We start from the raw sequence: 22,811 nt of genomic DNA on the forward strand, positions 1-22,811 counted from the left end.
AACTCTTCCAAGAAGGGGAGAGTTCCAGTTGCTGCAAGTCAACGAGGTAAACAATAGAGGGGCCCTGCCCCCAGCCAGGGGGGGGAAAGGGACAACAGAGTATACTGGACTGTGTGGATTAAGTGGCCTGGCACATCTCAACCACAGAAATATAAAGCCTTGGTGGACACTGGTGCACAATGCACCCTAATGCCCTCAAGTCACCAAGGGACACAACCAATATATATACATGGAGTGACTGGGGGTTCCCAAGAATTGACTATATTGGAGGCCGAAATAAGCCTCACTGGTAAAAACTGGCAGAGACACCCTATTGTGACTGGTCCAGAGGCTCCATGTATACTGGGAATCGATTACCTTAGGATGGGATATTTTAAGGATCCCAAGGGGTATCGATGGGCCTTTGGGATAGCTGCTGTAAACACAAACGGTGTTAAGCAGCTGTCAGCTTTACCTGGTCTGTCAGATCCTTCTGCTGTGGGGTTGCTCCAGGTAAAAGACCAAGAGGTACCAATTGCCACCAAAGTGGTTCACAGACGGCAGTACCGCACCAATAGGGACTCATTGCTCCCCATTCACAAGCTAATTCGCCAATTAGAAAATCAGGGAGTGATTAGCAAAACTCACTCGCCTTTTAACAGCCCCATATGGCCAGTGCGTAAAACCAGTGGGGAATGGAGGCTGACGGTAGATTACCGTGGCCTGAATGAAGTCACACCTCCATTAAGTGCTGCTGTACCAGACATGCTAGAACTCCAGTATGAATTGGAGTCAAAAGAAGCTAGGTGGTATGCCACCATTGATATTGCTAATGCCTTCTTTTCCATCCCATTGGCTGCAAAATGTAGGCCACAGTTTGCTTTTACCTGGAGAGGTATTCAGTATACCTGGAACCGTTTACCCCAGGGGTGGAAGCACAGCCCAACAATTTGCCATGGATTAATCCGTGCGTGCACGCAGCTCCTGAGGACACTGAGCTGTATTTCTGGTTAAAATGCACAAAACAGCAACAGCCAACAAAGGTGGCTGCTGCCAGCTCACCTGACCAGCACCTCATGCTCTGTTGTTCTCTTTTAGCACAAACCATGCAGTACTAACACCACCAAAGCAGCAGTGCTGCTGTAAGCCCATGCTGCTCCTGGACCCCCCCTCTGCCTCACACCACAGGTCAGAAAGCAAAACTCAGAGGGGGAGCAGTGGAAATACAAACAGCAAATGCTCCCCATAAAGCTGCAATCCACCCAGCAGGCTGTTACCTCTCTGTTATTTTCATTACTTGGTATCAGCTGGGTTACAGATGGCTGCTCAGAGTTACCAGCTTCAAAAACTAGGTCAATGGTATCAGAGAGAGGAAGGAAACATAACGATCCTGGGCTTTACGAACCCAAACCATCCAAATAACAGCAGCCTAACAGAGAAGATGATTTCACTGAGAGTCCTCATTAACCCCAGGCCTGGCAGCTGCACTGCTGAGCGATCAGAGCAGTGAGAGGGGCAGAGGACCGTGCAGCTGCAGCTGCGCACTCAGTACCTTTTACCATTGCCCAGTAATTCCTATAGGAGTTAATCCTGCTGCGTAACCTTCCAGCAAACATAATCAGTAGCTCTCCAGCATTTCCTAAGACATAGTTAATTTTTTTGTTAGCAGGTTGGTTATGCACAAAAAGCAATACAAAGGGCACTACCACTGCTCTAATTCATACAGAAGTGCCCCGGATCAAAGACCAATGCTCCTGCACTCCTCCAGACCCCAGTTTCATACAACACATTCTGCAGCCAGGCTTCCCCTGCCCTCGTTCCCATGGGGATGGTTTCCCTATTCCAGCAGTACAGGCAGTTACAGCACACAGGGCTTCCAGCCGCAGCGTGGAGCAGAAGCAAACAGCTGTGTGCCAGGGAAGAGTGAGCACCAATACCAGTTACCTGAAATGTCGGTATTGAGGCCAAAGATTTGTGTTGTGAAAGCACAGCCACACTTACAGCCACAGAAACCTCCGCTGTGGGCTTTGACTGGGTCAGGTTATGGGATTTCTTCCCAGTAAATATGTAATTGTGGGTCTTTAGGTCAGAACAATCAAATCATATTTGAAGGACTCATTACAACAACGTTTAGCTGAACAAGTTTCCCAATTGAAAGCAAGTTGTAAGCATGTTTAAATGCTACACATCCAGTGCCCAATCTCTTTGAACCTATGGAGAAGAATTCTTGGGGAGCACCAAACATTGTATCACCCCAAACAGGGACAGTTTAGTGTCTTAACCAAAGGGCTGCAGCAGCCTGGATAGGCATACAATGGGCTCAATGATACCGTTTAATATTTTATTAAATTAAGTGGACTTCCTTGGGTACAGCTGTCACACACCACGAGAGACCCCTGAGCCACAGCCTGGAAGCAGCTCCAGTCACTGAAGTGCAAACCATACCAATGGAAATAGCAGACACCTCGCTGCTGTCAGGGGCTGGATTGAAGAAGATAGTAATTAACATCCCCTAAAGTAAAACACATTCAGTTTTTCGCTACATTTATGACCTCTTCCTAATGTCTAAACCTCATTTTAATAAGATTATGCTGAACACGGTATACATCTATTGAATAATCTGTATATGTTTTACCCTTTTGTTGTACCCTTTTTAACACAGCTCATCCCGTGCAAATACCTCAATATCTTATTTGTGCAGAGAAGCAATGGATAAGGAGCTCATGGGACATTCTGTCCAACAAAAGCATTGCTGCTCACAACTTCTGTGCTTTCTTTTTTCACAGGTAATTACTGAGCCGGAATGTAAACGAAGCTTGTCACTACATTTAAAGAAACACTTGGGGATTGCACAGTGGCAGCACTGAGGAGCAGTGCAGGATGCTGCTCCATCGCTCCCAGGCAATCGTGGCCCATTTGTTTCTCTCACAGGCACCACAGAATGTGAGAGAAGTAAACAGAGAAGGACACCAGAGTCCCTCTGGGACAGGATCCCCATAGAACAGCCCCCCAACTGCTGCCTGTTCTGCCATCAGGACACGCTCCTCCCCTGCATTAGAGAAATGAAGAAATGAGGGGCTCAGGGGTGTCAGTATGGTCACAGACAGTGGCAGGCATGCTGCTTTCTCTTGCAACACTCAAAAACAATGGTGTCTTTGTTGTGGGGAGGCTAAATAAATAATGCAGCTAGCAGATGACATAAAGAAAAGGAGCATTACCTGATTAAGTTCCAAATGTTGGCTGGGGCAGCTCCGCCACCCTCACAGGTAAACAAACAGCTGTGTGAGCTGGCAGCTTGCTGTTCTTTAGGGCAAAAAGTGCCCAGGGTGCATAGAGAGACACAACATGAAGATTCTTGGGTATTAAGTACCGTTTAGCACTGGATGACGTCTGATAACATGTATTTATTGTTATTATGCTTTAATTTACTGCACTGGAATGGATGAGTACATGAACCCAGTAGGAGTGGAACCAATGGCCCTTGGACATGGCTTCTGAAGAAAACCCAGCCATCATGCAAGGCAGCTCGAGCACATTTCCAGAAGTAAAAGTTCTATTATTCTACCAACCAAATTCTAAAGAGTATCAGAGGTCTCCAAACAGACATCACATTACATCACTACAGACATAACATTGAGCTTTACATACTGACCATCCACAGCTCCCAAGGCCATCCCTGGAATTCCCCTTGGAAGCAAAGAGATCAGCACTTGGAACTAAGAAAGTGACCACATCTATTATTGACAAGTCCGTAGTTGTTAATAGTTGTAGTGACTTATAGTTGCTTGTTTACTCTGATTATTTACATTCATTCACTTTATGTTTATCCTGTTTTTCATTCGCCTCATGAAGAGCCTCAAAGCTCAAGCGCTGCCGTAACACTGCACACCCCTGACAATGAGTACAGGCACTGTGACCATCTGCACATCAAAAAGTCACAAATATCTCATTCTCAAACATAAAGCCTATGCTCATACATACGCACAGAACGAAAAATGTAAATCCTGCATCATTTGTGGCAACACACAGGACTGTATTTGGGCATAATTTTCTCGTTACCCACCCTCCACTCCAGCTTGGTGTGCACTGTACAGCCAGAGGAACCTGAACTTACCAGAGCGGGACACCCCCAGGAGCGCTGTGACCAACTTCACCCCCATCTCAGCCCATTCACTGACACCTCAGCACCCTCCAGTATTCAGTGCCTGAATCCTCACCCACAGAATCATCACCCTTCTGACAGCAAAGACTATCAGGAAACGTTCCTGTCAGCTCATGAAATATTTAAACACATTTGATCACTTTTGAAAATGTACAAAATTAAGTTCCAGAGGAGCATTAATTTCAGGTGGATCTCCAGGTCTGCCATACACCTGCAGTAATGGCGAGCTGATGTCACAAGAGCAGATGATGAAGAGGAAGGTGATAGAAACTGGAGTGTGTTTGAGACTTGGCACCAACCATATTTCTAGCACAGTCTTTCCTTTGCAGATAACTTTCAAAGAAATTAAAGCTTCATTTTAATAACTAAGGTTAAGAAAACATCACAAACAAAAAGGAACTAACTGTGATTAGCTCTTTTTTCCCCCCTTCTCATTGCTTTCAGCTGTCTGTATGGAAATTATACACGTCTATAATTATGTTTAAAGAACATTCACAGAACTCCTACTCCATTTGTGTTCACCCCACCCCTCCCAGCCCCATTCCCACCTGCTCAGCTCTGCCAGGTCCTGGGGCACAGTGTCAGAACCCCCAGTTCCAGTGTGGCCAATGCCCACCAGGAGCCCACAGTGACAGTCGGGCTCTGCACCTGAAGGCATGGGTTGGAGGCAGCCGGGTCATTTATCTCTTGGGATGAGCCCAGAGTCAGCCCAGCCATGGCTGGGAGCTCCTGGAGATTCCAGTAGGATAAGGACAATCTTCAGACATTTAAGGTATGAAAATCAAAGCGAGTGCATTTTCTGTTGATTATTAATTGGCCAGACTTGGGAGGATCTTCAGAGGGAAGAACAAAAGGTGCATCCCTAATGCAAATCCATGCAAAACAAAAATTAGTTCCTTTCTCCAAATCATGGGAAACGCAGCTGCTCAGTGACAGCTCAGAACTACTGAAAATAGGGAAGACAGCATTTGATCCCCTAAGATCATCGTTAGGGACACAGGGTTTGTTCTGCTAACTTTGCCCCAAAAACCCAGACCGAGTAAACAACCAGAGTGCAAATTATCAGCTGAAACAAACTCCAGCAAAGTCAGGACAAGGCAGCGAGCGAGTTCAACTCCAAAGCTGACTTCACTGTTCAAAGTTGAACAGGAGAGTTCAACTCCAAAGCACAGAGGTGGCTCAGAAGCACGGCAGCACTCCCACATCCCCGGCCCTACGCGTGCTCAGATTCGCAGCTCAGCACCAAACACAGCAGTCAAGAGGCAGCATCAGAGCACACGAAACCTCCCAGGCAGATTCATAAGTAAATCATTTGCATCTGCTCTCCCAAATCACTGGAAAGTCTGCTGGGATTTTCTCCCCCTCCCCTGCAAACACCTTTCCTTCCCAGCCACACCTCTGCCCGATTCATTCACTTTGGATTCCTGTTTTCCAGCTGCATGCTCAAATCGTTTCATGAGTTTTAACGTTTTCTCCTGGACTTTCACACCGAAGCACACACACACACACTGCTAAGAGACACTTCTTAAACACAACACATCCGAACATCTCACAACACAACTAAGTGCTCAGATCTCAGCAGCGCAGTGTATTCGCTCCCTGCCCCGTCCTGGCGCTCAGACCTTTGCTGCTCAGAGGAGACCCCGCAGTGACCGCAGGAATTAGCGATGCGGCTCAGACTGCGACCACACAGATTTTAAAGCCCAGAGAATGGCATGTCGATGCACGGCAGAGCCGCCTTAGCCACGTAACGCCGCTTATTCAATCTACAGCAGGGCTCTTTTCACCGCGGAGATAACATCACATGAGACACAATCATCGTCAGGACCATTTTGAGCAGACAACAGGACGCCGTACCTTTAGCGCTGTACAGATGAGAGCAGCATCCCCGGGAGGGATTTCCGAGAGTCCGTTTCCAGCCGGGACCGCTTCAGGCAGGAATCAGCGCAGTAACACCCGCACGGCAGCTCCCGAGAGCACAACTTCGGAACTTCCCCAAGCACTGCAGGGTTTCACCGGCCCCTCAAATCGCTGCATAAGCGATCCCTCCCCCTCCGCCCTTCCCAAATCCGTCTACCTCCGTCAGTCCCAAATCGCTTCCAGATGGGTACACGCACTCTCAGCTATTGGACCCGAGCGGCGCAACTCACGGAGCGGAGCCGACCCCGCTCGGCCCAATCCCCGCAGCGCTGCGCTCTGCCGGCCCGGCCCCGGGGAGGCACGGAGGTGGGGTCACGGGGAGACACGTGCGGCTGGAGCGGAGCTGCTGGGGAGAAAGGAGGAGGAGAACCCCCCACGGACACGGGGAAAGGGCGAAGCGGCCGCCCCGAAGTCGCAGGAACGGGCAGCGCCGGGCGGAGCAACGGCGTGGGCTCCGGTCCGTGGAGTTCGGAGCGGCCACGAGGGGCTGCTTCACAGCCCAGTGCTTTTATGGCTGAGGGTCACACAAGGACACGCACGGCAGCACAACAAAACGAACGATTCCTTGTTTTCCTACCAGCCGGTGGCTGCCAGAACGGCTGGAATTGCTATTTTATTTAAAAACTATTTTAAAACATCCGAAAAACGTCACACGTGGGTACTGTTATTTACCTACCCCATCAGCTGCCCTGCGCCAGGTAACAGCGGCAGCATCAGTGCCGTGCTGCTGCTTGTAGGTACCTTCCAACGTGAGGACATGGCAGATCTCAGCTCTGTAGCAGCACAAAAACAGGAGGAAGAAAGCCAAGCATCAGCACCCACCTCCTGGCTTGTCAGGAGGGGGTTCATTTGGGTTTTTGTCCTTCCCCTTTATATAGAAAAAGTAAAATAGAAAAGGGTGAAGGTCTTCTGCCAACCTGTCTCTGCATATATTACGAGCGCTTTGGTTGTTCTTAATGACCAACCAGCACACTCTAACCACATGTGCTTTTCCCCAGACCATGCAGCTGATGACAGCACTGCATGGTATCGCCCTACAAAGAATCCACGCTAACAGCAGCACTGCAGAGCCACCACCTCACCTCCTGCCTTCCTCCTTAACAAAGGGCACAGCCTGAGCTGCCCCATGGCCCTGGCTGGATTGAGCAGCCAAGGAATGAGCTCTCATCGTTCTTTTTTAATGAACACCTGATTACAACAAGGAGAGACCCACCAGCTTCTACGCAGTATAGGCTGAACGGGTGAGGATGTGAGTGCCATGTTTGAACACTACGTAACAACATTTATCACCTCACATAACATGGCTGATGGGAAGCAATGAGTGGATGAGTTGTAAACCAAGATTTCAGTACAGAAGAGCTCTAAGTGAGCACTCCACAAGCACATACCTTCACTGCAGCAGGACTGAAGGGACTGGATGAAGCCAAGCAGCCCCAGCAGCCCACGAGCAGAGGAGGGCCAGGCTCCATTCCAGTGGCCAAAGCAGGGCCGTGCTGTGCCAGGCAGTTGTTTTCACCAAGGGTGAAGTACAGCTTTTCTCACATTGCTGCCTATTCAGTCACTGAACTCTACTAAATGAACCAACTGACTGACTACCCTGCCAAGAACAGTTATTAATTCCAGTGGTACAAACTGCCCAGTCTCTCAATGCTGTGCTACATGCTCAGCTTCCTGCTGGTAATGCATCCAAAGGAGCAACAGTGCACCTATGCAGTGTGCCTTGCTCCTGGCATGGAGAACACAGCTCATCACAGCACTGCGTGCAGCAAGCTTCATACTCAGAGCAGGACACAGCTCCACAGCAGGCACTGAGCTCACAGTTACAGTGTAGAAGTAGTTAGCTACAGACCTACAGCATTATCAAGGGACCTTACAGAGAGCACCTGTTGCTTCTTGTATTTCACAGTACTCTGAATCAGCCCAACAAGCCCAAGTAAAGCACTTGGTTGGGGCAGAACAGCTGCACCTGCAATTGATGCTTCCGCTCTCTCATGGAAACAAACAAATGTCATTATCTTGCTACAGGGCAAAGCACCAAGTCTTCTCTGCTTCATAGAAATTCAAAGATTGCCATTAGTTTGTGATAGTACAAATGAGGTACTTGGTGTTTCCCAAGGAAGAAGAAAGAAAAGATATTGGAGAGCAGCTTTAATAGTCATGAAACAGCAGAAACCATCATCATCATCATAGTCTCGTGCGGGTTGGAAGGGACCTTAGAGATCATTGAGTCCAGCCCCCGGGATTCGAGCCTCTGTGTAGCAGAGCGGCACTTCTACCACTTGCGCCACAGGGGGGATTCGAACTCCGGGCCTCAGCGTTGCAAGGCGGCATCCTTAACCACTGCGCCACCGGGGCACACATCATGTTTGTCTGACGTTAACACAGGGAGGGAATGGTTTACATGCACAGGAGAGCAGCAGATCAGCTCTTCAGGTGTCACTGAAGGATGCATTTCTAAAACAAACAGAAGTACCGACCTCATCCAAAGCGCTGTTACACAGATGGCCTTAGACCTGATGGCATCCCCTTATCACAGTCAGAACAGCTCTAAGAGATCTAAGCAAAAAGGTTATGTTGTTTCACATTAGAGATTGGTTGTTGGAGATGGAGGGAGAAAAGCAAACGACCACACCTGTCATTGACATATGATCAGCTAATCTCATTTATTGCTTGGCTGCGTGTACATTTATAATACAGATAATTAGCTCATACATAGTGCAAAAGCGGAGCTCATCATTGGTTCCCAATTACATACCATCCCCAAGTATCTTTGCAACTTGGAGTTATCATCCTGATAGTTACTCCCTTGCTGAGTTCACAAAACCATGGCTAGTTTCTCACCATCACAGGGCATCCTGTTGCTCTTGCTGTCCTTGCAGGTGGTACAGCTGCTTGTTTAGCTGCACTGTGTTTATGACCCTTCTCAGCTAACTAGCTGTCAATAACACTCCAAAATTGGTATCTGAATTAAACCTTCCATTCCAAATGAAAGAATTCTGTAAGTTAATTAAGCATTCTCTGAACAAGCACACCTTATTTAGAAGCCCTAAGATGCAAAAGCCAGATTACAGGTGACACTTCACTAGATTACTGATAGCACAGCTCTAATTAAAACCATCTGGCATGAAAACACGTTTTCCTTACTAAGTAAAACAAAACTCCACCCCTTTCCTTACATCATGCAACGAGTTTCTAAACACACCAAGCACTCACTACTACTCCAGATGGAATCTTTAGGAGCAACAATATTTAGCATCTTATATATATTAAGCAATGATAACTGGTGCTGTTGCTGAACTTCCTTTAACAGCTAACACCCTGATACCGGAGTGCCGGCAGATCGCGCTCACTCAGCCGGACCGGCGGCATCACTTGGGCTCCCGGCTCCCCCTGGGGGCTGATCCACGAACATGGTGCGCTGCAGTTCACCAGGTGGAGAAGTTTAACCCTGAGAAGCAGCGTTTGTTGGTGAGACGCTTCCACGTGCAGAGACTCAGCCCGGCCGCACACACACGCACGTGGATTCCACAGCCAGCTGCGGATCTTCCCCTTTGGTTTCTAATCACAAAGAAACCTCCCTTTAGAGTCACAGCTGAAGCATATATAAGGGCTCGCACTCGTGTGCGTTCGTTTTTTCTTGAATATTTTGGGGGAGGCGTTGTTAGGCTGCAGCTCTGAAGAGCATGGAGGGTACCTGGAGGGTCTGCGTTTGTTTCTATTGCTGCATTCACTGGTTTTCTTTCAGCATCCAGTGCTCCCCCCGCTCCAGGGGTCACGCAGCTCCAGACAAGGGCTCCGGGCTTATGAGAGCTCCTGAGCTCCGCGAGCTCTACCCGCTGCTGCGGCTGCCCAAGGGAGCGAGCCGAGGCTGTGCGCTCCTGCCCCCCCTGCTCAAAGTGCTGTCCGACCAGGGATGGCAGAGCTGGGAACGTGGGACCCCCAGGCTCCAGCTGGACTCCCGAGCCCTGCGGTACATGAAGAGGCTGTATAAGATGTACGCCACCAAGGAGGGAATCCCAAAGGCCCACAAGAGCCACCTCTATAACACTGTTTGACTTTTCACCCCGTGTTCTGAGTGCCAGCACTGCCACAGGGACCTGATTACAGGTAGGTGATCAGGTAGGTGATTTACAGCACAGGCTGCTGGAGGCGTTTTGGTTTTTAACAGGCAGCCTCATGCCAATGTCTCCTAAATACAGCAGCAGTTAAAGCAGTGGTCTGAATCCAAATCAACTTGGAGCAAATTTGGAGGCTGCTGTTGAAATTCATAACTTTAGATAAAAAAAAAATCATTAACATAAAGTTGTAAGTTTATTAAGATCCACAGAGACCACATCTGACTCTTAACCCTTTGCTTCTCTGTGTTTGAAGATCACTTAATGCACTTGTGTCTACCAAAGAACAATCTCTAACTCAGGAAAGCAGCAGTGCTGAGCAGTAAGAGAAGCAGCAGTGCTGAGCAGTAAGAGAAGCAGCGTGCTGAGCATTCAGCTCTACACCTGGAGAGAAGGCCAGCACGGGGCTTCATCAGCCTCAGAATGAGACAGAAATTGTAGTAAATACAAATAACATCATGGGAAATGACAACAAACAGCGTGTACTACAGTAGGGACAAATGAGACAGAAATATGCATTCAGAATAGCTTGGAAGCTGTCATTCTGTTTCATGAGAGAGAAGCAAACTGACAGAAATGACTTTCTGCTTTGCTGTTAGTCAGCATCACTGGCAGCTGTTGGTCAGGAATGTGTGAGTAGGAACAATAACTGCAGCTAATGCTAAAAATCTAAAGTTTTAAAGGGAACATGGCAGCACACCCGTTAGAACTTACATCATTTCATGGTTTCCTGCACAGTCCAAAGGCTCTGGTTCCTTTTTCCCCATTGGAACTGCCAACTTTGTGTGCTGTTCCTTAACTGCACTCAGTGCCTCTTAGAAACCTTGGGCCTTCTTGGTTTTGTTGATAAGTTTTGGTTCTGACTGAAGTAGACATTCCATATAATAAAAATATGGGCATCTAAATTGGTTTCTTCTGCTGCTTACCAATTTCTGGTGATCCACTATGTCAGAGCATTTATGTACCGGTGGCAAATCAAGATGCATTAACTGTGCAAGATCTTTGTTTCTCTTTTCAGGAGACCTTCACTCAGTGGATCTGCTCTTCAACCTGGACCGTGTTACTGCTCTCGAGCACTTACTCAAGTCTGTCTTGCTCTACTCATTTGACACCTCAGTTCCCACTTCTTCCTTTACGAGCACGTGCCATTTGGCTGTTAAGGAGCATGATTCTTCTAGCCAAGAATGTCCCAGCATTTCACACTCTGTAGCTTTTAGCCTGCACTTTGAAGTTAGAAAGCGCAAGTGGATTGAGGTTGATGTGACTTCTTTTCTGCAGCCTCTCATTGCTACTAACAGGAGGAATATTCATATGGCTGTGAACTTCACTTGTCTGATGGGTAACCCATAACATAACACTAACCAGGATAATCTCATTAATATGGCTCTGGTCCCCCCTTCTCTTCTTCTTTACCTAAACGATACCAGCGAGCAAGCTTATCACAGGTGGAACTCACTTAGACACAGAAGGAAAAGCCCAGCGCGGCCCAGGCAGAGGAACAGCCTGTTTGCTGATGTGACAGGTGACAAAGGAAGAGAGAACACGCAGGTTAAAAGGGCATCCAGGCATCGAAGGGAAGATAATCTGAAGGAAGCTCCAGCAACTCCGCCTCAAAACCTGAGTGAATATTTCAAACAATTTCTGTTTCCTCAAAACGAGTGCGAGCTTCACAGCTTCCGTTTAAGCTTCAGCCGGTTAAAATGGGACAAATGGATCATAGCACTGCATAGATACAGCCCTCAGTACTGCAAGGGTGACTGTCCAAGGGTGGTTGGGCACCGTTATGGCTCACCTGTACATACAATGGTGCAGAACCTCATATATGAGAAACTGGACTCCTCTGTTCCCAGGCCCTCCTGTGTTCCTGCTGAATACAGCCCTCTGAGCGTCCTGACCATAGAGCCTGATGGCTCCATAGTCTACAAAGAATACGAGGACATGATAGCTACTAAATGCACTTGTCGGTAGGGGGTGCACCTTAACCTGCTTCACACTTGCTTTAGGTGTTTTGTAATCTCAGAATATTTGTGGTGTTTGTGTAATTCTGACGGTTCTTTCAAACTGAATAGGAGCATGGAGTTAATTAGTGGGTGTTTATATAATAGCACTGTTTTTGTAGCCACTCGGGCTTTCTAGAATGTGGAAATAAATGTAAATATCTTTTTATTGGAATAATGTTGCATTTGAACAGAAGTGGTTTCAACTACCAGGTGCCTATTTTAAGCTGTTTTGGTACAGATTTAATAATAAATAAAATGAGTGCCTATCACACATATCACTTGAATTCAGTGTCTGCTAGTCTTACTTTATATAAAGAAATCCTTTGTAATGGCACTTCTGTTAAGCTTCTGGATAAGAGGAAAGGCTCATGTTAAAATTATTCTCAGTATTTCATTCTTTTTCCTTTCCAAATTTCCAGCCCCCCCCCCCCCAGTGTTTTTCTTGTAGTAGGAATGTTGCAGAAAATGCTTGTTTCAGGATGAGAACAACTCAAGCTAAGAGAGCTTTGGCTGCAGCTCACACAAAGGGGGCTGCTTTTGGTAGGGATTTTTTAATAGAATATGGTGCTGTTTTGAGTGTGGGGGTTTTTTTAGTTGCGAAGAATAGCTTTTAAAACAGTTTGTGAGCATGTTGTTGCGTAAACTCCCGTTCTCTACCAGCCCTTAACATTAGATCATGACTCACACGGCTCCGTGGGGCTTAGGCTGGGAGCACAGCCTGGTGGGGACAGCACGGAGCCCAAGGACTGTACATGGCTCACAGGGCACTGGCAGGGCAGCAGACGTGCTTTAGTCCCTCGGCATGAGCCTGGAGCTGCGGTGCTGCCTGACACAGCCCAGCTCTGCCCATTGCGTTGGCCTGAAGCTGCTGAACTAAAAATAGTGCTGACTTCGGTGCTGTGTGAGGTTCATCTCACCAAGGGCTCCAGGCGAAATGGTTCCACGTCAAACAAAGTCCTGCCTCAGCTTGGTGCTGTGTCTGATTGGCTTTAAAAAGGGTTGCTTGCTGAATGTACGCCACTCCCACCGATCCATTCCAAATGATGGGAGCTGAGCTCTGCCAAACGTGTGTGTATTTGAAGCCGCCTCCTTTCACATTGTGGCTGCGGCTCTTTCAGCAGTGACAGATCGTGGAAGCGCCCTGTGGTGCCTTTTCTCACCGTTTTTAGGGCGTTTTGGCATTTTTAGGGGATTAAAGATGCTGTGCACCCTGCAGCTGGTTCAGCAGAAGCGAACACGGAGATGTGAAGTTATTCGCTCTTTATCACGAGTGTGGAAAAGTCAATGGAGGACAAAGCATTCAGGCTGTGGAAGCTGTAATGGGGGCAGCTACAGAAACGTATCACCTCATATCAGAAACGTGATGGATCCGAGGGCGCATCCTCTGCGCAGTGATAACGCACCCATTGCAACCAATGGCGACCAAGGGCCGCCTCGCCGCCAGGAAGCAGAAGCAGCATGTGAGGTTCCGTTCTGAGTCGCGCTGCAGCGGGGCGGTGTGACAAGGTGACACGGTCCGGCCATGGGCATCCACTTCGGGAACCTGGCCCAGGTGCGGCACATCATCACGTACAGCCTGTCGCCCTTCGAGCAGCGCGCCATCCCCAACGTCTTCTCGGACGGGCTGCCCAACGTGTGGCGGCGCTTCAGCTCGCAGGTCTTCAAGATGGCGCCCCGTGAGTAGGAGCGGGGCTGAGCGGGGGCCTGATGGAGCTCGGGGGGGCACAGTGAGCAATGGGGTCTTATGGTGGCAATGGGGCTTTGTAGTGGCAGTGGGGTCTTATAGTGGCAATGAGGCTTTATTGTGGCAGTGGGGTCTTATAGTGGCAATGGAGCCTTATGGTGGCAATGGGGCCTTACGGTGGCAGTGGGGCTTTATGGTGGCAATGGGGCTTTATAGCGAGGTGTCATGGCTGTGTTGCCGTAGAAGCACAGCGGGCAGCCCGTGCTGCTCTGTGCCGTGCCCTGTGTCAGTGTTTCCTTTCCGTTTCCAGCCTTCCTGGGCACCTACCTGCTGTACTCGTGGGGCATGCAAGAGTTTGAGAGGCTGAAGAGGAAGAATCCTGCTGACTATGAGAACGACCAGTGACTGCACCGCTCAGTGTCACCGCTCTGCGTTACTTGTTCCATTGCTCATTCACGGAACCAGAGGGACGGGGAGATAATACATAATAATGCCTAATAAACTTTAACTTTGGCCTGTATATTTATATGAAGTCTGTGTCTTACATTGTTTAAGGTGAATTATACCCCGTTATCTGTCAGGTGAATGCCATACAGAGATAACAGTACTAAAATCCTCTAAGCTCAAATTGCTTTATTTCACATTTCTCTCTGACTCTATTTTCTAGATACATTTCTCAGTGTATTCAGTTGAAGGCAGCCCTGGCTACAGTACAGGTGATGAGAAATAGCAGAGCATTGGTGAGCAATTTGATCCTTTTATCCTCCTCTCACTGGCCACTTTTTGCTTGAATTAGAACATATTCCAGTCTGTGTACCTGTGAAGAACAGTCTGATATGATACTGACAAAAATTGCCCAGCCTGACTGATGGTTCAGAATTGAATATGAGCTTTGATCCTTTATACAGTTACCAGGTTATCATATTTATTAATAATAATCAGATGATAAACTGCAATTCTGATGTTTGGTTAGCGTTAACTGGCTGAATTAAAAGCAGTTCCTAGGGAACTACAAGGAAGTAAAAGGATTATTTTAACACCCAAAGATGATTTAAGGAACTCTATTACTACCATTAAATTTTCAAATGCATGACTACAAAATTCACCCCGGGGCTCTTACATGTATGACACGTTTCCCTCTGCAAAGTCCAGAACATTTGGCCCATTCCTTTATCTTTTATTTTTCTTAGTGTTGAGCTGTCTGCCTCAAATTCAAGCAAAGTAACACCTTTATCTCCCTGTCACGCTATTCCTGTAGCTGGTACTGAAAATTTATCTAATCTGGAGAGTATGACGTTCTTCTGTGATAGATCCTTTGTGGGTTAAGGGCTGAGCTGTCTGGAAGTCAAAGATGCTCAGTCTCTCACTTCAGCAAGCTGTGAATATACACTTCCAATAGCTGCAGGCTTTCTTGTTCTGTACTCCCAAGTGCAGTCTGAGGTTGGCAGAAACAAGCAAAGCAAGCTACTCAGTGCTGTAAGTTCTGCTAAAAATAATCTATTTCAGTTCTATTTCTACTTAAGCAAGGGAAGAATAAACTGGGTTCTCCAATTCTGAGCAGCCAAACATGTCGGCAGCCATACTTCATTCAGAACTCTTGTTTGGGTCTTATTTACTTACCCTCAAACAGCAACAGGAGTTGATTCGTAGCCTGAATAACAGGACATCTAAGGTTTCGTACTGTGGGAGTTTGAGTCAATACTTCCTTTTTGGTACCTCTCAGCAGTTCTGTTGAGCATGAGCAGCTCAGAACAGAGCCCAGCCTCTCGTGAGGTCTCTGCTCCCATTCACAGACAGCTGAACTATGTCCAGACCAGCTGCTAGACTGCTGTAAACAGGTGGCAAGTTCAGCTGCCACTGCTGAGTTTACCTACAACCCAGCAGCCCCGTGAGCTTCAAGCGACAGCACCGCTGCCAGGCCCTGGCTTTTAACCTTCATGCTGCAGGGTCAGCAGCTGGGCTGGAGCTGCTCCCTGTCTGTTCCTGCTGCTGGCAGCGCCTGCTGCAATCCCGCTGAGCTGTTCTCATCTCTGCAGTTGCCTGCGGGCCCAGCCGTGCAGCAGGGAGCAAGAAGCAAACCTGGCACATTGACATGCTGCTGCAGTGATGGCTCCCACCTGCCAGGTGGTACGTGGGAGCTCAGCTGAGCAGCATTTCAGAGTCTGAACAATGCAGCTGAAAATCAGTCTGTCCCCTCATTTATTTCTGATGTTCCTTCACTAAATGCTAAAAGTGGCAACACAGCAATGTTTTACATTCTTTTCAATTGTTTAAACAATTGCAGTGGCTATCTACTGGCCTGCAACAGACATCTGGACTGCACTGCATTTGCACACATGGAAACAATCAGTCCCTTTTTTTTCTTGCACAGATGAAACAGATGCAGCCCAGAAGGGATCTGCAACTACAAAGACACTATAAAGAACTTATAATACACAACAATTTTGATGTATCATCACACGACTAGTTTTAGCTAGCAAAAAATGCTGAGAAACAATGACATGCTGGAGGCACTGCTCTTAGAGTTGAGATGCCATTCAAACCTGTGCTCCACAGGTGAAGGCAGTAATTAAAACTCAGTTGTATGTAAAGAAAGGATTCAGTAGAAGAAACAGTTGAGAAATTCACAGCAAAATGTAAAAAAAACAACCAACCAACACTGAAGTTCAGCTATTTGATCTGCAGTGATTATGTGAGACCCAAGAATGCAAAATAAAGACCAGTTTTGATTCCTCCTCACAGGGAAGCAAGACAAATAAGGGGAAGTGGGAAAATGTAAGAGGAACGCCGGGAAAGGAGCAAATCTTCCTGCAGTGGGTTGGAGGCAATATGCTGCAAAGGGCTTTCATTTAATCCCAGTGAAATTTGGGCTTCGCAGTAATCATTTGTAGGCTGGAACCTGAAAACCAAGCAGGCATTATCTTAATCTATGTAACTTGCCTTCCACGCTGGCACTTATGCCTCCATATTGGGCAATCACAGAAAACTGTAGCCTACTGCATTCACATTTGGATTTATAATGTAGCTGAAGCACAATTATTTTGTACAGTACCTGAAATATTTGTTTTTAAACAGACTGCTTCCAAATCTACGTGCAGAGCTTGACACAGCTATACTGGTGTTCTGCCACTCTGCAACTGAAAAAAGTCATTTCCTTGACAGATACAGCAAACCTGGACATACGTGGTAGCTGGGTGCATGAAGCATCACAGCCAAAAAGGAGTAAATAGTGACAAGGTGCATTTACAGAGTAGTAATCTTAGACACACACCTACTCCTACTTGTCTCAGTGGGAGACAAGTGGGGGAAGCATGTTTCAACTTTGATATTTTGGAAGAAATGGGAAGCAGTATGTAGTGCTTTTTAAACATTATTTTCTCTGGGCTGTTGGCAATCTTCTATCACCACAGAAGAGTTTAAGATTTCCCTTAATTACAGTCTGCCTGTCCACATCAGTGGGAGTTTTGTAGGCACCTTTCAGAAGATGAATCGTGAGGTAGACTGTGAGATACAGAGGCAGAGTACAGCAGAGAGCATTCATCTCCATAAACCAGTCTTGCTACATAGAGCAACTCACCTCCATAAAATCCTTGCAGCCATCCCTTCTACTTTTTTGCCTAGCTATCTAGAGATTAACTGCACATGAGGATCCTTGAAAGGACAGATCTGTGATTTACCTACCAAGTAATAATATTATTTTGACATTCCAAACCCCACATGGAAAATATTATATCTGATTCTCAAGTACTGCTTTGTGGGAATAAAGGTTAAATTATTTGCTTGTGATTCTTTCACACACCAAGAATGAGAAGCAGAGTCGAAAGTTTGATTCTCTGCTCAAAATACTCTCAGGAGAGCAGTATTTACCTCCCAGCTGGCAAACTCAGAGCTGTGCATGCTGTGAATGTCACAGAAGTCAAATAAGGTTATGGCTTTTTGATCTTCACCATGAGACTGTTGGCCACCCACACTTTTACTTGCAGGCACACAAGGGAGTTCTGGTAACATGCTAGATAGGTGTTAAAGAAAGAACAGTTGGCAAATCTGGTAAGCTGACCAGACAAAGTACAAGTGGAAGGAGAGTAAATCATTAGCTAGATAGATAGGCCTTGAACCAGATCGCTTCAGTAGATGCTAACTTTGTAATTCCCTCTTGCTCCTAAATGAACTTTGTTCCTGTAATGACTGACAGCTGATGCAGCGATAAGAGAATGAAGTCTATAAAAATCTGGCTGTAGCTTGGGAAGTTCTATTCGGGGCTCTTCCAACCTCCTCCACCCACAGCTGCTCCTACAGTTGAAGTGGCAGCTCATCCTGTGAAGATGCACTGTTGGAAAAGCATGGCATTCCTTTTATTCTTCTCACTGCTGCTCAGTCAGGTAAGCACAGATTACTGTTTGAAGTGCTAGTTCAGACGTCAGACAGCAAAGACGTGCATGAACGAGAGGAACTGGCAGGAGTCAGCAGTGTGGGTAGAGCTCTTTTGGGGGACTCAGCATCCCAAAGAAGCAGAGTGTCTGCCTAGTGAAGATGGGTCACTTGCTCAGTTACTTTTCAGAGTAATTGTGCCTTCCCTCCCAAAGTAACTAAAATGCTGATTTTTAATAACTATTTCTTTAGGACTCAGATACAAACAATTATGCTTTAAGAGAGCAATGTCTGAAAACAAGGAAGATTTAAAGTCCTTCACTTAGTAATGCTTAAGATGATTGACCCGAGCATCAAAATGACCCTCTGCCCACTGCTGCTGCATGTTGCTGACAGTTGGCTGCTCTGTTCCAGGCACACTCTGCTTCCCTGCACCAACCACAGCCCCTCCAGAGACAGAAGCGGATGACACCTTTCTGGAGAGGAGTCTCACTGAGACCCGTTGGAGCCTCATGTAGGGATAACAGTGAATGCATTACAATGCTATGCAGGTACTAACCCTAATCAACATCATGGCTTGGAGACGTTTGATACTGTGTTATGTGGAGGAAGTTCCTACTTCTTCTCAATCAATTAAGATATGAGATTAACTCTGTGCATAAAAGAAAAAGATGCCAGGAATAAGGATGGAGCAATAGATTGAGACCTCTTCTGTTGGCAGTACAAACAGAACAGAGTCCAAGTGCCCTTGATGACAGGCCTGAGCCATTGCAGTGCAACCCCTGAAAAGTCATCTTAGAAAGAGAAAAAAGAACACAGAGTTCGAGACTGAATTTAGGTACTGAGGCCTTAAAAATTAATCCTTAAGGCCAAAATAATTCACTTTAAAGCATATATTAATTAAAAGGGACTAGTTCAGCTCTCATTTTGAAGAGAGCTAAAATACTAAAGCAAAAATTCCTCAGTTGCCATGCACACGAAGTATGAGTAAATTGTCCAAATCCATATAAAAAGTGATGTTGAAGTTACTTGGTGACTGAAAGCTGATTTTGTGGCACCTACTGTACTGCCAGAAAGCAAATGGAAGAAGAGCAGAACATATACATCATCTAGATGCAAATGCTACAGGAAATGGTAGTCAGGCTCCTCTTTTGCATGCATTTGAAATGCTTCTTGTGGTTCTACCAACTAGTATGGATGAACTGTAACAGCAGCTACAGGAAGATAAATAGACAGAAAGGTGTCTCTTATGGGTAACTTGTACGCCACTATCTGACTACTGGGTCAGACCTGGGTAAGCTGTTCTTTGCAGTTACCATGAGAAGCAAAGAATGTAAAACGAATAAAGTCAAACTGAATTAAGTCAGTGAGATAACAGCAGCACCACTGCAATGGCTGAGTAAGATGAGCACCGCTAGGGCTGGATAGACTTGTGTAAGCCCTACATGGCCGCCAGTCTGAGCTGTCAGTGCCTGATGATGTTTTGTCCTCCAGGAAGAACCGCTGCTTCCTTAGAACTGCCTCCGAGTGACCTGCCTCTAAGAACACCCACTGCTGTTACTGCTGCCACGGCTCAGCTCTACTTGTGACGTATTTATTGACCACTCAGAAGCTACGACAGCAAATCAGCAACAAGTACATTTGACTTTCCTGCCACAGGAACTGGTAAAAGGACTTCAAAAAGATGGAGAGCATTCGCTCACCGGGGTTGTACCTCTGCAGCACGCACTGAGGATGGCCAAGCTCAATAAAAGGACTCTGCATCTCATGTTTGTTTTGTTTGTAATTGTTCATATATATATATTTATTTTAAGGTGCGTATTAAAAGTTTATATTCCGCAAACTACCTGGGTTTCCCCTTGCATCCTGTGACCACAGTGTCTGCTGACGGCACATCAGGCACTTCAAGCAGAAGTGCTTATTTCACAGTGGACTTTAGACATTTATCGTTCAACCTGGCAAGTGTGTAAAGTTGATCACGCTTCTGTCTCATTTCAGTCTCAATAGCTGAACTCTTAGCCGGACTTCAAATAAAAGCCTGTTAGAAGAGAGAGCAAACAAACTGATAATAATAGTGCTAGCAGATTCAATATACTAAATATATCTGCTGATAACTGGAAGAAGTATTTACTTTTAAATTATTTCTAATCAAAATTGCCTACGTCCCAAGCTGACCTCCCCGTCTGAATAATCCCATTATTTCAACATACCTCACATACTGGACAGTATCTTCCCTTGTTATGCAGAGTGCTGGGGTCAAAAAAGAAACCTCTGCTTAAAAATACAGCAGCAGGGAGCACGCAGCCCTTTCAACAGACAGGACCACTTTGAAGTTTAATACAGAAAATCTATTTGATATTTATTAAACTTAGTTTCTCCAGTTACAGTTTTGCATTGTACAAAGCATTTTAATGACACAGTAGTTAAAAAGATCTTTACAAATTGAAATGTGATACCCTTTTCTCCAAATATTTTAATTGCCATAAATTTGTTTAAAAATACACATTAAACGCATGTTTCAGACACTAAACTTTCTATAATCTCAATACCACAAAATACATAGAATATACTATACAGATGTGGAAAAAATCTAGTTAGTATATAATACTTTGCTCACCATTAACAGCTTTATTACGTGAAATGCACATACTGACTTAGAAATCCTAATTTGAGCCCCAAAGTACCCTTTGAAATTTCAAATGTATTGCAACAAATAAAATCACAGTTGGTGTGTTTCTTTAGGTTTTGGTTGAAGACGGACGCCTAAATATTCCCATAGAAACAAAACGTAACACATGGACTCGTCATGTACAAAGTGTGAAACAGAGACATCCCATTAGTTACTAGCAGTACCTTTCTGTATGATTCACAAGGGCTTCATTTATAAGAGACAGGTGAAAAGTTACCTTCCCTCACCCACAAACCCTCCCCCCAAAAAACCCTTCTTCATCAAATAATAATTTCAATTAAGATAAAGGATTTTTAATAAATATATAAGCACTTTATCCTCCATATACAAAATTTCTTAAAACAATTTAAAAGGGGGACCAGATACAAATGTCAGGAACTGTGCTTGCAAAAGTCACGCCTGGTCCTTAGAGTTGAGTTTTCAGATGTGTAACATCAATGCAGCCGAAAAGAAGCGCTGCAGAAGTACTGTGCACCCAACAGCACCGATTCCCCGGGCTGCATATAAAAACCAAGTCGGGGAACACTGCATTCCAATTTGCCCGTATCAGCTCCAATAGCAAACGCAGAGAGGTATGACAGGAGTAGGTACGTTTCCATTAAGTTTCCAGATGAAATTAAAACTTTTACATAAAGATGGCCTATATAAACCCTAACGCTGTAACACAGCGTTTCAAATTGTTCAGTATAGTGTATTCGATTGAAACTCAGCTGAGATCGGCAGAGAGCAAAGAACTAATGCTGTCGATAGCTGATCTAGCAACGACCAGAGCTCGTATTGAGAGAAAAATGTACTTATTACATCGCTAAGCCCTCCCTCCCTGCCTCCCCCCATCCCCAATACCGCTGCTTTCAAATGGCATCATGGCATCAGAAACCAATTCCTTGAAAAGTAATGGAGTTTGACATACATCACGATTCCCTGATTGATTGATTGCTTTTAGGTAACTTTCACACTGTGGAGATTTGCCTCCTGGAACAGCTCTGTATTTGTCTGAGTTGGCCACCAAAAGCTTTGGCTAGTCTTCACACTTCAAGATATCCAGCATTAACATACAGGTTTCCATAACACTGTTTCATTAGATGGAATAATTTAAACCCTGACCAAAATTTTTGTCAGAAATCTAGAAATTTGGAAGTTGCTTACTCCCCAATGGGTAATTCAAACTTGACTTGCTCAGGCCCTTAACATAAACGCTGCGGTGACAGTAAATATCTGTTAGGTAACTGAAATATTAAATACAGCAAAGGTAGTCTCTTGTTCCAATAGTTTCCCATTCTGGAAAACTACATCATTATCTGCCTACGGCTTTATTTTACTTGCCCCGGGCAAGCACATCATTCCCATAAAGTACTGACTCTGTATGTTGGGGCCATTCATAAATACATTTCAGGGCTTTTTTTTTTCTTCTTCTTTTCCTTTGTTATCACAGCAATCAAGCCTCAGCAATCTAAAGGAATATACATTGCACTCCTGTATAATATGCAAGATTTATCACCAGTAAGATGGTGACTCAGCACTCAATAAATAATATATCAATATAGTCAGTTGCACCATAATCTAAAAACAAGTATAACATATACTTTGGACAGACTGATTTCATATATATATACATATATATTAAAAGACACATACAATACAAATTGCATACTGCCATCAAAAGCCAAGAAGAGCCATTCACACGCTCTACTTTATGGCTAATAGTTTCAAATCAAAATAAAAGTATCGGGCTGTTTTACTCTGGTGTCCTGAAGATTTGTTTATAAGTATAAATGGTTGCACCTTACCATCTAGGAACCTGCAAGTTTCACAGCAAATCCAAATAATAGTGATATCTGAGCAAGCCTAGTCTGATTAAGCCATTTTTAAGATTCACCAACTGGGACCACGTTCG

At 45.6% G+C, this 22,811-nt stretch overlaps 1 protein-coding gene and 1 pseudogene across 1 annotated transcript; both read left to right on the top strand.

The window, feature by feature from the left end:
* The first annotated feature begins 9,360 nt into the window (after positions 1 to 9,360).
* LOC146755022 (growth/differentiation factor 9-like) lies at positions 9,361 to 12,193 on the top strand (annotated as a pseudogene).
* A 5,895-nt stretch (positions 12,194 to 18,088) lies between these two features.
* Positions 18,089 to 19,996, top strand: LOC146755023 (liver-expressed antimicrobial peptide 2-like). The gene is made up of 3 exons (XM_085526406.1): positions 18,089 to 18,239; positions 18,643 to 18,779; positions 19,723 to 19,996. The coding sequence occupies exons 1-3, from the start codon at positions 18,183 to 18,185 to the stop codon at positions 19,757 to 19,759; spliced, it is 231 nt and encodes a 76-aa protein (XP_085382532.1). The 5' UTR covers positions 18,089 to 18,182; the 3' UTR covers positions 19,760 to 19,996.
* The last annotated feature ends 2,815 nt before the right edge of the window (positions 19,997 to 22,811 follow it).

Source organism: Coturnix japonica, chromosome 36 (assembly GCF_054131305.1).
Source record: "Coturnix japonica strain WE chromosome 36, WE-NBRP24, whole genome shotgun sequence".
NCBI classification, from domain to species: Eukaryota; Metazoa; Chordata; class Aves; order Galliformes; family Phasianidae; genus Coturnix; species Coturnix japonica.

Coding starts and splice junctions, on each gene's coding strand:
- LOC146755023 (XM_085526406.1), top strand. CDS start 18,183: ATGCACTGTTGGAAAAGCATGGCATTCCTTTTATTCTTCTCACTGCTG. Junction 18,240..18,642: donor TCTCACTGCTGCTCAGTCAG/GTAAGCACAGAT, acceptor GCTCTGTTCCAG/GCACACTCTGCTTCCCTGCA. Junction 18,780..19,722: donor TGCATTACAATGCTATGCAG/GTACTAACCCTA, acceptor TTTGTCCTCCAG/GAAGAACCGCTGCTTCCTTA.